Source organism: Malaclemys terrapin, chromosome 5, assembly GCF_027887155.1.
Source record: "Malaclemys terrapin pileata isolate rMalTer1 chromosome 5, rMalTer1.hap1, whole genome shotgun sequence".
NCBI classification, from domain to species: Eukaryota; Metazoa; Chordata; order Testudines; family Emydidae; genus Malaclemys; species Malaclemys terrapin.
This window is the reverse complement of record NC_071509.1, coordinates 44,980,573-44,995,928: the sequence shown is the minus strand read 5'-3', so window position 1 is coordinate 44,995,928 and position 15,356 is coordinate 44,980,573. Positions and strand designations below refer to the sequence as shown.

The following is a 15,356-nucleotide window of genomic DNA, read 5'->3' as shown; positions in this document are numbered from 1 at the left end:
TGAAGGGACCACTTACAGATTGGCACTTTGTGTAGGATCTATTCTAATCTTGCTCTCTCCCCTTTATCTACTTCTTTTTCGTATTATCTGTGATCTTTGACAACTTTCAAAGCACCTAGAGCCTGGATGGATCTCTTTTTATGTAAATTGAAACAAATAAATAAATATTTCAGAGTCAGGAGGCTACTGAGCAAGGACAACTCTGTCAGCGTTCCAGAGCTGCTGACAATAAGTGTTGAGTCATAGGAAATTAAAACTCTATGGATTAATGGGAAAATATATGATACATTAGTAAGCAGAGGTTCAGGTTTATAGCAGTGGTCACCAACTGGTAGATCATGATCGACTGGTCGATCCTGGAGCCTCTGACATTCGATCGTGATCTCTGGCCGCCAAAAGTCCGGCAGCGTAGTGAGGCTAAGGCAGGCTCCCTGCCTGCCCTGACCCCATGCCACTCCTGGAAGTAGCCAGCACATCTCTGCAGCTCCTGGGGGTGGGGCACACCACAGGTCTCCACACACTGTTCCTGCCTGCAAGCACCATCCCCACAGCTCCCATTGGCCAGGAATGGGGAACTGTGGCCAATGGGAGCTGTGGGGACAGTGCCTGCAGGGAGGGGCAGCGCCCAAAACAATGTGTCCCCTGCCAGGGGCTGCAGGGGCATGCTGGCCACTTCCGGGAGCGGCAGGGGCAGGCAGGGAGCCTGCCTCAGCCCCACTGCGCCACTGCCTGGGAACTGTCCAGCGGGAGCCTACAGCCTCCCACACCCCAAACCCCAGCCTTGAGCCCCGTCCTGGAGCCATCACCCTGCACTCGATTCCCCTGCCCAGCTCTAAGCCCCCTCCCGGAGCTTGTGCCCTGCACCCCTTCCTGCACCCCAACACTCTGCCCCAGCCTGGAGCCCCCTCCTGCACCCAAACTCCCTCCCAGAGCTTGCACCCTTCACCCCTTCCTGCACCCCAACCCCCTGCCCCGGGCTCAGCCAGAGCCCCCCTCCACATGCCAAACCCCTTGGTCCCAGCCCCCCTCCACACGCTGAACCCTTTGGCCCCAGCCCCCTCCCGTACCCCAATACCCTGACTCAGCCTGGTGAAAGAGAGTGAGGGCGGGGGAGAGAAAGTGACAGAGGGAAGGGGGAAGGAGTGAGCAGGGCGGGACCTCGGGGAAGGGGCAGCATAGATCCTGGGTTGCACTTAAATTCAAAAAGTGATCTTGTGCATAGAAAGGTTGGAGACCATTGGTTTATAGTATAGGAGTCTCATTTTATGACTAGCATGGATGAGGTGAGCAAATTTGGAGTTAATTAGTTCTGGCACTCATATTGCAAGTGAGAGGCCCCATTTAACACCTCAGTTTCTCCTGTGTTAGGAAACTGTTTTTAAAGAGATCATTTAGAAGTGTTTTCTATTCACATGGTTGTGCCTTACATGGTACGTATTTCTTATAAAACATTCCAGGTGTGTTTAATTTGTAAAGTTAGTATTTTCTGCATTTATTTTTATAATTATTTTTTTCCCTAAGAAAAGAACATTCCTGCAATACTTGAATGCTTCACTGGGAGGAAAATTAAAAAACACCTTCATGCACAACTGCACAGAATGACATTTAGGAACGTTACAATGCTTCTGAAACTTGAGAGAATCCAATTCACAGGTGATAATTTTATCTTAAAGGCCATTAAAAGATCATTCAGAAATCTGAACACTTTTGTATAAAACTTGTGTTAGGACATTGTTGGATTATGCTGGTCTGCAAGCATAACACTTTTGCTTAAGATTTAAAAAAACCAACAAAATACTGAAAGAGAAGAGAGTGAAAAGATGACTCAAAAAGGGAGGGAAGGGGATGTGATTAACTTTGGTAAAAAAGTCAGGATGAAAAATCAATAAAGGAGAAATTAACTGATCTCCTTGATAAAGGAGGAGAAGAAGAAGAAAAGAAAAAATGAGAATAAAGTGTAGTAAAAAGGGAAAGACAAACTAACAGAGATACAGGCGGGAAAGAGAAAAGAGAAGCACATTTTATTTGCATTTCCATGACACAAAATACCACTGTTCACTGGGGATCGTTAAAGTTACAATAAAACCAAGTTGTCTTCAGGTGTTGCTAAGTTGCCTTTATTATTAATATTCATACCCCTTATATTTCCCTGTTTATAAAATGTATTCTTTCTACTTTCGCCTTCTGAGCAAAGTGTCAAAGTGATAACTGTGTGCGTGGATTGATTATTAGTTTATTCCTACCGTGGCTTTTCTCCTGTAGTACTCTGGACAAGTGATTAATGGCTTCATCGACATGAAGCCCATGCAGATCCAAAACATTCTCAGGCAGCAGGGATGCATTTACTTTTTCAAAGATTTGCACAGCAGCATCATGGTTTGCTTCTTTCATCTTCTGCTCATGAAGGCGACCCTTTATTCATAAACACATCAACTGTTAAATTCTAAGACTTAATCTAAGCTCCATACTGGTTATCAGGATTCAAGATGACAGCACAAGCAGGGTGCTTTTAAATTTCATTGCATCAAACTGTGAACTATAATCACAACAAATTCTGCAAGTGTGTCACTAAAACCTATTTAGAGGGAGTCATGTGCTGATTTAATCAAACTCGCTCACGGGACACTGGTCAAAGCTTGCACAGAGAAGAGATCAGAATCAAGAAAATGAAGGAAAGCCAGAGAGAAAGAAATAAACAGTATAAGATGCCTACATGAACACTAACATAAACCCCGTTCAGTGTTGAATTTTAACTTGTTAGTTAATATTCTATCCTAACAATGGTATTGCACTTTTTGAAAATATTAGTTGTACATTTATTCAGGGGCGGCTCCAGGCACCAGCGCAGCAAGCGCATGCCTGCGGCGGCCTGTCAGTCGCTGTGAGGGCGGCAGTCAGGCAGCCTTCAGCGGCATGCCTGCGGGAGGTCCGCCGGTCCCGCAGCTTCGGTGGCAATTCGTTGGCGAGCACGCCGAAGGTGCGGGACCAGCAGATCACCTGCAGACACGCCGCCGAATCCGCGTGACCGGCAGACCGCCCACAGGCGTGCCGCCGAAGGCCGCCTCACTGCCGTGCTTGGGGTGGCAAAAAACAGAGCCGCCCCTGCATTTATTAAATCAGAAGTCTCAAACAATTGGCCCACAGGCCAGAACAAGCCTCTCAAATACTTTAAATCTAGTCTGAGTCTACAGAATGTATTCATTCAGATCGGACTAGCCATGCAGTTGAGAACATTTCCTCCATAGCTGCCAAATCTCCTGGTTTTCTTTATGGAAAATCTTCCATGATGGAGGCAGCACCTCTATCAGGGGAACAGTGCAGCCTGCTAAGGAGAAGAAGGTGAAGAGACAAAGAACAAGCACTGGAACTGTCAATACAGCAGGGAGCAGCTCTTAGGATATTGGCCTGATGGTGCAATAAGCAGAAGAAGAGATTGCAGGTGACATTTTGTCTTAAAGTTTCTCTAGTGGCTGACCAGTATTAGTGGCAGATTCAGAGATACCAGCCCTGCAATCCTCACTTGCAGGGAGCTGTAAGCACCAGCAAACACCACAAACATTCAAGTCTCAAACTCAGGCTCTCAAACAAAATCTAGTTTTTGCAATTTTTGCCTCAAATTGAAAGTACAAAGAAAAAATTAAACACAAGAGGCAAGTATTTCACAAGAGTGAAGGTAACAGTTAGCTTTTCCCTAAAAGCCGTAGAATAAATTCTTTATTTTGCAAATTTCACTTATAATTTGTATCCATGATGAAGAGGCAGGATAGTGGTTGAAATTATATTTCTGTCCAACAATCATGCAGACATCACTATTTAGAATCTTCCTGAACAAGCCATAACAATATATAGATTAGAAATATAACAAAGCTACTTTTTAAAAAAAGAATCAGATACTAAATATTTTAATAAAATTTCTCAACTCACCAATATGAGTAATAGGTAATAAAATTGCACACAATATAAAGTATTAAATATTATATTAGAAAAATGTAGCGCTGTCAATCGATTAAAATTAATTGTGATTAATTGCGTGATTAAAAAATAATTGTACAATTAAAAAAATTGTGATTAATCGCGCTGTTAAACAATAATAGAATACTATTTATTTAAATATTTTTGGATGTTTTCTACCTTTTCAAATATATCAATTTCAATTACAACACAGAATACAAAGTGTACAGGGCTCACTTTATATTTATTTTTTATTAAAATATTTGCACCATAAAAATGATAAATAAAAGAAATAGTATTTTTCAATTCACCTCATACAACTACTGTAGTGCAATCTCTTTATCATGAAAGTGCACCTTACAAATGTAGTTTTTTTGTTGTTACATAACTGCACTCAAAAACAAAACCATGTAAAACTTTAGAGCCTACATGTCCATTCAGTCCTACTTCTTGTTCAGCAAATCGCTAAGAGAAACAAGTTTGTTTACATTTATGGGAGATAATGCTGCCCACTTCTTAATGACAACGTTACCTGAAAGTGAGAACAGGTGTTTGCATGGCACCGTTGTAGCCAGCGTCGCAAGATATTTACATGTCAGATGTGCTAAAGATTCATATAGCCAAAATAATATAAAGTGAGCACTGTACACTTGGTATTCTGTGTTGTAACTGAAACTGATATATTTGAAAATGTAGAATAACATCCAAAAATATTTAATAAATTTCAATTGGTATTCTACTGTTTAACAGTGCAATTAATCACAATTAATTTTGTTAATCATGTCAGTTAACTGCAAAAACTTGACAGCCCTAGAAAAATGATTTTATAGTAACATTTCTGTATCACTGTATAGCAAAGATGTGATGAGTATTTCATAGTTTTAAAACTTTCAATAGAAATTTGCACTATAAAAATATTAGTTTTACACAAGCTTTCAGATCAGTGTAAAACTACAATCTACTTTCTAACCAATGAATGCACTTGTGATAGTTGGGGGACTTCCCAAGATTTGCATATTTTGGGAGGTTTAATAATAAAGCAAATCCAAACAAGTGCAGTAGGTGAATTCATGTTCAAATCACATTCAGTTGGGGATTTGGCTCTCTTTGAGCTGAGGGGTGAAAACATCCTCAAATCAAAACACAGCGCACTTTTCTCTTTTTACCTGTTGTGCATAAAATGTTGCCACAGGCTTCATACCCATGCGATAGGCCTCCTCTGCTTTTTTTAAGCATTCTTGTTTCTTTTGCTGGTGAAGGAAAGCCTCTGCTCTAAAGTCATCATACCCTGGGTACTCAATGTCTTGAAACGCCATCTCATTCAAAACATCTTCAGCCTCCTTGGATTTTTTTGCCTGCGACAGGTAACATTTGCAATAAGGCCTGGTCCAAATTTCATTGAAGTCCACTGCAAAGCTCCCATTGATCTCACTAGAGCAGTATCAACCTCTAAGTGAGATTACTTGTGTCTGAAACATGGGCTATGTGATATTTATTCATTATAGTATAGCAAATACAAACATATCGCAGGAAAACAAGCTTGAGAGAAAATAACACATTACAAGTAAAACTAATGTTTTACTGACAGATATGTGACAAATGAAAATACTCCCCCATGTTTGTAGTCTCTGTTTGTCAGGCTAATGCGTATATACAGGAGTAAGTGTCCAGTTTAATTTTTTATTACTAAGAAATTGTACAAGCACAAGTAAGCAAATTCAATAAGGACAAATGCAAAGTACACCATTTAGGAAGGAACAATCAGTTGCACACATACAAAATGGGAAATGACTGCCTAGGAAGGAGTACTACAGAAAGGGATCTGGGGGTCATAGTGGACCACAAACTAAATATGAGTCAACAGTGTAACACTGTTGCAAAAAAAGCGAACATCATTCTGGGATGTATTAGCAGGAGTGTTGTAAGCAAGACATGAGAAGTAATTCTTCTGCTCTACTCCGCTCTGATTAGGCCTCAACTGAAGTATTGTGTCCAGTTCTGGGCGCCACATTTCGGGAAGGGTGTGGACAAATTGGAGAGAGTCCAGTGAACAGCAACAAAAATGATTAAAGGTCTAGAAAACATGACCTATGAGGAAGATTGAAGCAAATTGGATTTGTTTAGTCTGGAAAAGGGAAGACTGAGAGGGGACATGATAACAGTTTTCAAGTATGTAAAAGGTTGTACCAGGAAGAAGAAAAATTGTTTTTCTTAACCTCTGAGGGTAGGACAAGAAGCAATGGACTTAAACTGCAGCAAGGGAGGTTTAGGTTGGACATTAGGAAAAACTTCCAAACTGTCAGGGTGGTATAGCACTGGAATAAATTGCCTAAGGAGGTTGTGGAATCTCCCCTTCCAGTTCTATGATTCTATCTCTTAGAGGATGGTGGAGCTAATGACATCAGTTGAGGAAACTGCAGTCCCTGCTTTCAGTTAAACTGAAGGATGCTGCCTTGGTAATTCCAAAAAGGCCTTTTAAATATTTCACTGTAGATCTTTAAAATAAATACCCCTTGGGAAGGGGGAGGAGGGCGGCTGATCAAGTGCAAACTTTCCAATTCCAGACCGGATTTTTCTGATTGTTTGGAACGTTCTAAGCGCCCTTTTCCCTGCCCAATCTCAGTATTCACTCCATGAAGGAAGGGAGTGTGCATATGTGACTGAGAAAATTAAGCAAAAAACCAAAACTGCTAAACTTCAGAAGAATAGAGCTTTATGGTTCAAGCTTGTTAGATAGTAAAGACAGGTCAGTACTGCCCTTCTAAAAATCTCAGTAGAACTGAGTGTTCATTACTCAGTGCTTCACATTCTAGGAAGAAGATAATGTCAAAAATATACACATTCACTGTGACAAAAATACAAACCACAAATGTTGCAGCAAAATGTGTACTATAACACTGATGACAGGACTTCAGTATATATATATATGTGTAATTATGAAAAATATTGGCTTGTACCTTTTTCTCTCGGTTCTTTATAGCACTACAGGAAGGGAGAGTGTCACTTTGCTGAGCAATCTCTTGAGCTACAACCGTTTTTACAGGGTCTGCCTCCAGGACACAGTTCAGAAATTGCTCGGTCTGTTCTAAGGAGTAGCTGTAGAGAGTCAATAAAATATCAGTAACTTTGCATATATGTTGTTCCAATGCATATTAACAGCAGCTGCATTTGTTAAAATATATACAGTATTATAAAATATATACCTTCATACACCTACGGGAGTAAATGCTATCATAACAGTACTGGAGTTGTCACTTTTCTACTCACTAGTTCAGCAAAGTTCCTTGTAATACATCACCAGACTCAGATTTTCATTGAATTGCATACCTGCCTTGGTGCTAACAGATGTACCAAGTGCTGTTTGACAGCCAGTAATTAAAAGGGACAGACACTGCTAAGATTTGTAGAATCAAAACAGAACTTTATTATTTCTGTTTTTAAAGGTCATGGTATTCTTTGTGTGCATTTTAAACAGAAGTAAGTGCTCATTAAGAAAAAAGAAATCATAGACAATAGTCCAGCACTCACAACCTACACTACAACAATCATGTGCGTCAGTGTGGCTGAGAAAATAACTGTGAGAAGAAAACAGATTTCATTTTCAAGCTTCTTGAAATTTATAACCTATAGTAAGAAAAGTGACTTTAAAAAATCATGAAGAATATTTTGACATTGTACCTTTGAACACTAAGGAAACTATGTAATATTTAATCTTATTTTCAATCAGCCTTTGCTATATAGATTTATGGAAGAAATTGATCCTGTTCTTACTATCACAACTTTGGTAGTCCTCTATTTTTCATATTGCTCAACAGACTGATAAGAGGGAGACTGTTTTAAATCAATGAGGTGTTGTGAAGAAGCCACAAAGGCAAGGATACCGAGGAAGGTAGTATACTATAATGGCTAACAAGGGTCAGGCTGGAGACTCTTGCCTACATGCTCGGGGTATTACTGATCACCATATTTGGGGTCGGGAAGGAATTTTCCTCCAGGGTAGATTGGCTGAGGCCCTGGAGGTTTTTCGCCTTCCTCCGCAGCATGGGGCAGGAATCACTAGCAGGAGGGTTCTCTGCCAATTGAAGTCACTAAAACACAGGATTTGGGGACTTCATCAGCAGAGTCAAGGGAAGGGTAGGGACGGTTTTGTGGCCTGCAGCATGCAGGGGGTCAGACCAGATGATCATAATGGTCCCTTCTGACCTTAAAGTCTATGAGTCTATGAGTCTATGAGAAGGAGTTAGGAGGGAAACTTGTGAGGAAAGAAAGAAATGAAAACAAAGATGCTACAAAAGTGGAATTGTGTGGGCTTGAAAGGGAGGACAGGCTCCTTAAACTTAATGTAAAAGGTTAAGGGGAACTGGTGAATGGATTCAGGGAGGCCTGTGAAATGGCCTGAGCAGTGGATGAAAATGACTATTTTAGCAGCAGCACTGTAGATGAACTAAAGAAAGTTACAGAGAGGTGAGAGAGGAGGTGGCTGTAGCAGTAAAAGTGAATGGTGACCAAGGTATGGACAAGTGCTTGAGCTGCTGAGATGGAGAAGGACAAATTTTAGAGATGCTGTAGAGAAATAACCTACAAGATCTGATGACAGCCTAGATGTGTAGGGAGAACATGTAGAAAGCAAGAAACTGTGTGAAGAGGAAGATAGTTGGAATGGTCATGGGTGATAGCAAAAGAAGGAGAAGGGAAGTTTTAGGAAGAATGATGGACCTCAGTTTTCACAATCTTGAATTTCAAATGGTAGCTGGACATCAAGGATAAGAAGCTGAAAAGAATCAGATGCAAGAATGGATGGAAGGAGAGATGAGACTGCCCCAGCCTGCTTCATAGCTGCTGTGGTGAGGAGTAGAGAATTAGCAGCAGATGTTAGGCCACGGTAGATTTTCCCTCTGGCTGAGTGCCATTCTCATTGACCATACTGTTCCCATTACTTGCCAATCTCTCCAAGTCAATTCTTAGGATGGCTGCTCCTTGAGAACCATCGATAGAAAGTGGCTCCAGTCAGTCAACATCATGCAAGGAATATAGTAGAGGGAAAGTGAGGGAATGAGAGAAGAGTCTTCTCAAAGTAGTAAGACAAGACTAAAACAAGTGAAAACGTATAAATTTGAAGAAAAAAAAATCTTTGCTGTTAAGGACCATGAAGTTTGGCCTTTAATTAAAGCTAAACTTATTTTTGTTATATTGGCTAGAACAGGGGTTCTCAAACTGGGGCTTGGGACCCCTCATGGAGTCGCGAGGTTATTACATGGGGGGGTCGCGAGCTGTCAGCCTCCACCCTAAACCCTGCTTTGCCTCCAGCATTTATAATGGTGTTAAATATATAAAAAAGTGTTTTTAATTTATAAGGGGGGGCTCGCACTCAGAGGCTTGCTATATGAAAGGGGTCACCTGTACAAAAGTTTGAGAACCACTGGGATAGAACCATTCTTTAACAAAGTATTAATTTTTTGGGCACTTAATTGTGACAGAATAACCATGCACTGTATGTTATTACTATGCAGCATTTTACAAAGGAAACATTTAAAGATCTCTCACTTGTTGTCCTTGAAGATGTCCATTAAGAAGTTTTGGTTTATAGTTGGGAACATCTCAAAGAGTTGCTTCTCCTTCAACCTGGCAGCACAGTCTTTTCTAGCCATGGAAGGAACACGTTTCTAATCCAGAAAGTAAAGTAAGTGAAACGGTAAAATCATCATTAGAGGAATCTACATTAATAAAACTGATCCAATAATGTAACTAATTTGTTATTACCAAAAAAATGTATTCACTACCTAGGCACCTATCATGCTAAAGATTTTAATTACATATAAGCATCAGCCACACACTCATCTGGTGCACAGAAAGCTGGAACGGGCATATCCATGCTGTGTGATACTGTACTGCCACAGTCTGCAATCATTGGAAGTGACTAAGCTAGCGTTCTCTCAATTTAAACTGAGAGAAGGCAGATGGCAAGGTATTTTTCGAGGGGGCCTTAAATTTTGGAATTTGCTACCCTGCTGGTCTATAAATGTCCAGATTACTAAACCTTCCAGGCATGCTGCAAAGCCCATCTATTTTCCCTCAGGCAATTGGGCAAGGAGCATACTGAGTGTTTGGGATTGAGCTATGATTGTTTTATTGATGATGGGAAATATTGGTTTTGTTTTGAGGCAGGTATGGGTTGTTTCTATGTATTGTGCATTCAAATTTCAGAAGTCACCTAAAGCAGTGTTTCTCAATGTTTGGTCCATGGACCAGCACCAGTCCCTCAGATCTCCCTGACATAGTTTGGGAAGGCAGCAACCCGGTCCCTGGTATTAAAAAGGTTGAGAAACACTGACCTAGAAGACATGACGTGACAGGTCCTTAATTATAAAACTGAAATAAATAAAGCTGACAATTCCAGTGCTCATATAAAATAAGTGATCAAAACAAAATTGAGCCAGATTACACCAAGCTTAAATCAATCTGTGGACACCATCGTTATCAGTAAGCCACATATAAGTATAAGGAAAAGAACCCACAACACTCTGCTTTAGAAATACAGGCTTATACTATTTGAACTTCAATGTCAACAGAAATAGGGACATTCTATTTTTAGGACAACTACTTACAGGGCAACAGAATAACAAAGAAAGACATAACTGCACTAATCTGTCATTACATCCATTAAAGGAGAGTAGCGCAGTTAGCTAGATCATTACAAGCTTCAAATTGAAAACAGAGGAAAACTAAATGGAAACTAAGAAAATGGAAAAGAAAAAAAACTTTAGGGAATAATAAGTGTGTGCCAAATTGAGAGAGAATTACATCTTAAATACCCTTTAAATGTGTCAGCTGTCTGGAATGTTGTGGGTTTTTTAAAAAAATATCATAAGCAATTAAGTCTCTTTTTGAACAAGGATGGCATGGTGCTAATTACAAATTTTTGCATGGTGTCTCACAAAGAATGCATGAAGCCAATTTGATAAATAAATTTTTAAAAGTAAACAACTAAAAATGCAGCTCAACCAAATGCAAATGCTAACCTGTACACCAAGATATAGCATGATCTGTTTGTGAAACAATTAAGATATTAAACTTTCAAATGACAGATTTATTTTAAACAGAAACATCAACTGGCTTTTATCTAGCACCTTAAGTAAACTCTAGCTATCAAAAAACAATTAATAAAATTAGTTAACATCTATCTCAGAAACTCAGCACTAGTCAGCCTGTACAAAGACAGGCAACTGTAGAAGCAAAATATGGCTTCTAACCATACCAAACTGTGCAGGGGGGGAAAAATCAGCGTGATACAACTTAGACATCATAAAAAGTGGCAATATTCATACCAGGTCCTGTTTCTCCTGTAAGGCTATTTCTTCAGACATTATTTCTCTGAGTGATACTCTTTGAGTCTGTGCATTCCAGTGATCCATAAAAGGGAAAATTTCTGATGTTGCTAGATTTTCACTGCGTGTCTCTGTTGATGACTGAGAGGGACAGGCCATTTTTTTTCTCTGCAGTTTACTGTCTGTGCTCTGAGATAAGATTGTATTGGAGTCATCCAGATCTAATAAGTCAAACAGTACAAAAGCAACAAAAATCTCAAGGTGACAAAATGAAAAAGTCATTGTATTTAATTAAAGCAAAGCCCAAAGTAATTAAAATACATTTCACCTTACTACATTTTCATTAATTTATTTATTAATAATCTAATTTTATTTAAGCAACTTATATTTTTAGCAAAAATAACATTACATTGCCTACATTTTCCTCCTCACCCTCTCCCTACCAAAGTCCATCAAGCTTCATTTTTCTTCTAACTAGTAAAAAAGCAACAATTCAGATGGAATTTTTAAATGCTGGAACCTAACTTACACCTGCAAATAGATAACTGCATATGACTATGTGTGGGATTTTTTATACTCACAGTTACCTTTTTGTGTGTATATATATTTTGCATCCACAACTTATGAACAGATATTTAACTATTTGGTCACGTTTTTCTCTTGCGATGTTAATGGCACAGTTTAGCTGTTAGGCAAAAACTTTTTTAAGTCTAAGGACCAGATTGTGGCTTGAAGTCACAGCCCAGGTTGTAAAGGAGCGGAGTGGGTGTTTGCTGCAGAGGAAGGATTCCTCATGGGGAGCTGAGGGACTGAATGCTTGATTAGCAGATCCATCACCATCTGAAAGAGGGTCAAATGCATTACCCCCATGCTGGGCCAGTTCTGGTGACCAAGGTGAAAGGATGGGATGCTCATTAAGACCATGGCCCCTCCCACTTTCTTCTTGCAGAAGGGTAGCCCCACTTGTAGCACTAGCCTGGATCAGTGTCTCTTTTACCCATGGAGATTGTATCAGGCCTTTGAACATCCATACAGACTTAGTCACAATCTCACCCTATGCATTTTGATCCCAGGTAGACATGAGAAAAGCTAATCCTTATAGAGTGCTTTAATGCTATTGTTAAAGTCAGTGGCTTGTTTATTTTTACTACTGCTGCTAGGGTTGTAAGATAATGGTGAGTACCATATCAAGTCCACTAAATGCAAGCTGAGCTTAACAAACGAAGCACTCTATTTTCAACAATTTGCAATTTTTTAACCTTACTAGTTTTAGTTTTTGAGAACTGAGCGTTATTACAGTAATTTAAAGGAACAGTATACTGTACCTTGCATAAGCAGCTTATAATATTCATCTTCCTTCCTTTGTCTCTTCTAATTACAAATATTAAAAAAAAATCACATTAGTGAACCATAGATATAGGTTTCCCACTAATATTAACTCAACAAATGTTACTTTTCAGGTAAACAGGTTTCAAATTAAAGTACAATTTTTAAACTTTTTATCTGAAAAAAATGTGCATATATCTAAGATAAGAAATACATTAAGAGGTAAAGTTTTGAAAATAATACTATTTTTCAAGTGACAGATCAAAGTAGTGCTAAGATATCAAATCAGATCTCATAATTAAATTAAAGATTAGACAAACCAAGAGAAGATTGTACCAAAAAATAAGATGCAGTTTGAAGCAGTTTTTCTTCTTACTCTGGCTGAATTTATGATGACATGAGACTCTAAGAGAACCTTTCTCAATTAGTTAATATAAATATATTTGTTTTCCATACATAATAGGTAATGTGCACTGAGACTTCCTCTTAAAGAATAAAATCAAGGCTTTTCAAGGTCAAATGTCATTGTTGGTGGATGGTTTTAAAATTCATGTTTAACAATGGGCAATACATAATAACAGATTGGACATTAACTGATCTTTTTGTGAAAATGTGTATGTTATGATCTTTTTTCCCCCATAATGAATCTAATTTTTGCTATGGTATGTCTTACGGTGTGAAATTTATTCTTCCTTGAAATCCTTCTCATCTTATCCCTCCCAAAATCTGAAAAATGTCAATGATTTCCTCTTCCTCCCCTTCCCTCCAAAAATGTATTTTAGAAGCATGAGGGTGGGGCACTGATGCCCATTTTGAAATTATACTCCATAGTTTGTTTTTACGTTTGTATTTTAAGAGATTGGTATTATATTGCCTTTGGGTTTTATTTGTTGCAGGGGCAGTCGACACTATCTAACTAAAATAATGATTTCCTCTATGCTACATGTCCACTTACCCTATGTATTTTACACCATATAGCTAATATTCTCACTGTTACAGTAAATATATAAAATACCTTATATAAATATTTAGACAAATGCAGAAAGAGAAACAAATAGATTGACAAAACCCAAGTGTAACTTCTTATAAGAAAGAAGCCTACCAACCATAATAGATTCTTTCCATTTCTCATGAATCACTTTGGCCAGATTCAGATCTATATGAACCACATAATCCTCAATAGTTAGTGATCCTTATGGAAGAAAGAAAATATACTCATTAAAGCACTGTACAAAAATTAGTCCTATCAAGTATAGCACTGTGGCTTACCACTAATTAATTTGCATTTAGGAATTTTACATAAAAATGTCATGCCTGAAAACTGCAGTGACTTCCAAGTTAAATAAAGACACTGAGTTCTGAGCCCTCACCCAACAGGATTCATAAACCAACACAATAGGGAAGGGGCAGGAGAGGGCAGGTTAATATTAATTGCATCTTGTTTAAACTTAACTATTGGAATGACTGGCTTTTTTATACCCTTATAATTTTTAATGCATATTCTTCTTTTATATGTCCATCCTTGCATTTAACGTCTTTGCAGTTAACTCTGAACCTAGTGACCAATTGTGATGCTGCATTTTTCCCTTATTTAATCTCTCCCCATGGATAATCATCCCTGAAGAATACATCAGCCATTAGTGTCCTCATTGTTCCCTGCATCATACCCAATTTAGAGAAGCATCTTCCCTAGGAAGCATAAAAGCCAAGAATCCTTTTCTACACTAGTCAGAGAGCAAGAGTGACCATGGTAGCAGCATAATGTAATCTTTCCCCGGCACACCTACCTGATACTATTACACCTGTCAGTTTCTCAAAAAGAAAAGGAGAGTGATTTAGAGCATGCAAAGAAAGGGGGACAGGTCTGAGAAATAGTAACACCCCGCTCCCCCTTTTTACCCCAACCCAAGAAAATGTCTTTTTTTTTTTGCTCACAGCCAAACCCATTAATAAATTATAGATTCAAAATGTTATATCAAGTAAACATGAAAAATAATTTCAAAGATTACTAAACCTCCTTTTGTTTTTTCAAACAAAGTTCAAGATCAATCAAACCTGTGTACTACCTGTATTACTTCCTGGGTCAGAAACTGGACCCTCTTACAGGCAGACTTGGAGTGGCTAGAGGCATTCCATATGCACTGTCAGCACCAAATCCTGAGCATAAAAAATGGTTTGATATTGTGCCAGATGTCACAATCTCATAAAGATCTGGCCTTTCTTCAGTCCCTCATTACATTCAAAAGTGGTGCTGCATGCTCTTCAGCCATGTTGCCAGGATGGATACATGTTCTCAAACTCTCCATCATCCCATGAAGGGATGAAGGCCCTGACCCCACCTGGAACTGCCTGCGGGGCCACCCTACAGATTTGTGATTTGCAGGACTGAGCCAGATCTGGGAACTTCACTAAACAATGCCTGGCTGGCACAACAGTCCCCAGTGGACTTTGTGTGTTTGATGATTATTTTGTTTTTTCTTTCCATTTTCTCTTGATCTCTCTCTCCTTTTAATTCTATATCTTGATGTGTCTTCAGGTGATTTTCAATGAGTTTTCTCTCAGACTAATTTTTCATTTTAAAAAATGTTTCATATTATTCTCTCACTCTCTCTCAAACTTTCTTTCATTTCTGATTTGGCATCTCCCTTCCCCATTTATTTGTCCCATCAAAGGTTCTCTCTCTCTCTTCCTTCTCCCAACCAATCAAAATTTTTCCTCATCATTATCAACCTCTCCACCTTTGGGAGACAGAAA

The 15,356-nt window shown here is 39.0% G+C and overlaps 1 protein-coding gene across 7 annotated transcripts in view; it reads right to left on the bottom strand.

Annotated features, from left to right (window-relative positions):
- Positions 1-15,356, bottom strand: part of N4BP2 (NEDD4 binding protein 2) — a 69,770-nt gene that overhangs the window by 8,613 nt on the left and 45,801 nt on the right. For all 7 annotated transcript variants that reach the window (XM_054030036.1, XM_054030042.1, XM_054030038.1 and 4 more), the window contains 7 exons: positions 13,709-13,794; positions 12,602-12,647; positions 11,277-11,497; positions 9,496-9,614; positions 6,909-7,047; positions 5,118-5,306; positions 2,244-2,412 (listed from right to left, as the gene is read on the bottom strand). In XM_054030036.1, coding sequence (XP_053886011.1) covers positions 2,244-2,412; positions 5,118-5,306; positions 6,909-7,047; positions 9,496-9,614; positions 11,277-11,497; positions 12,602-12,647; positions 13,709-13,794 — 969 coding nt within the window. The remainder of the gene's footprint in view (positions 1-2,243; positions 2,413-5,117; positions 5,307-6,908; positions 7,048-9,495; positions 9,615-11,276; positions 11,498-12,601; positions 12,648-13,708; positions 13,795-15,356) is intronic.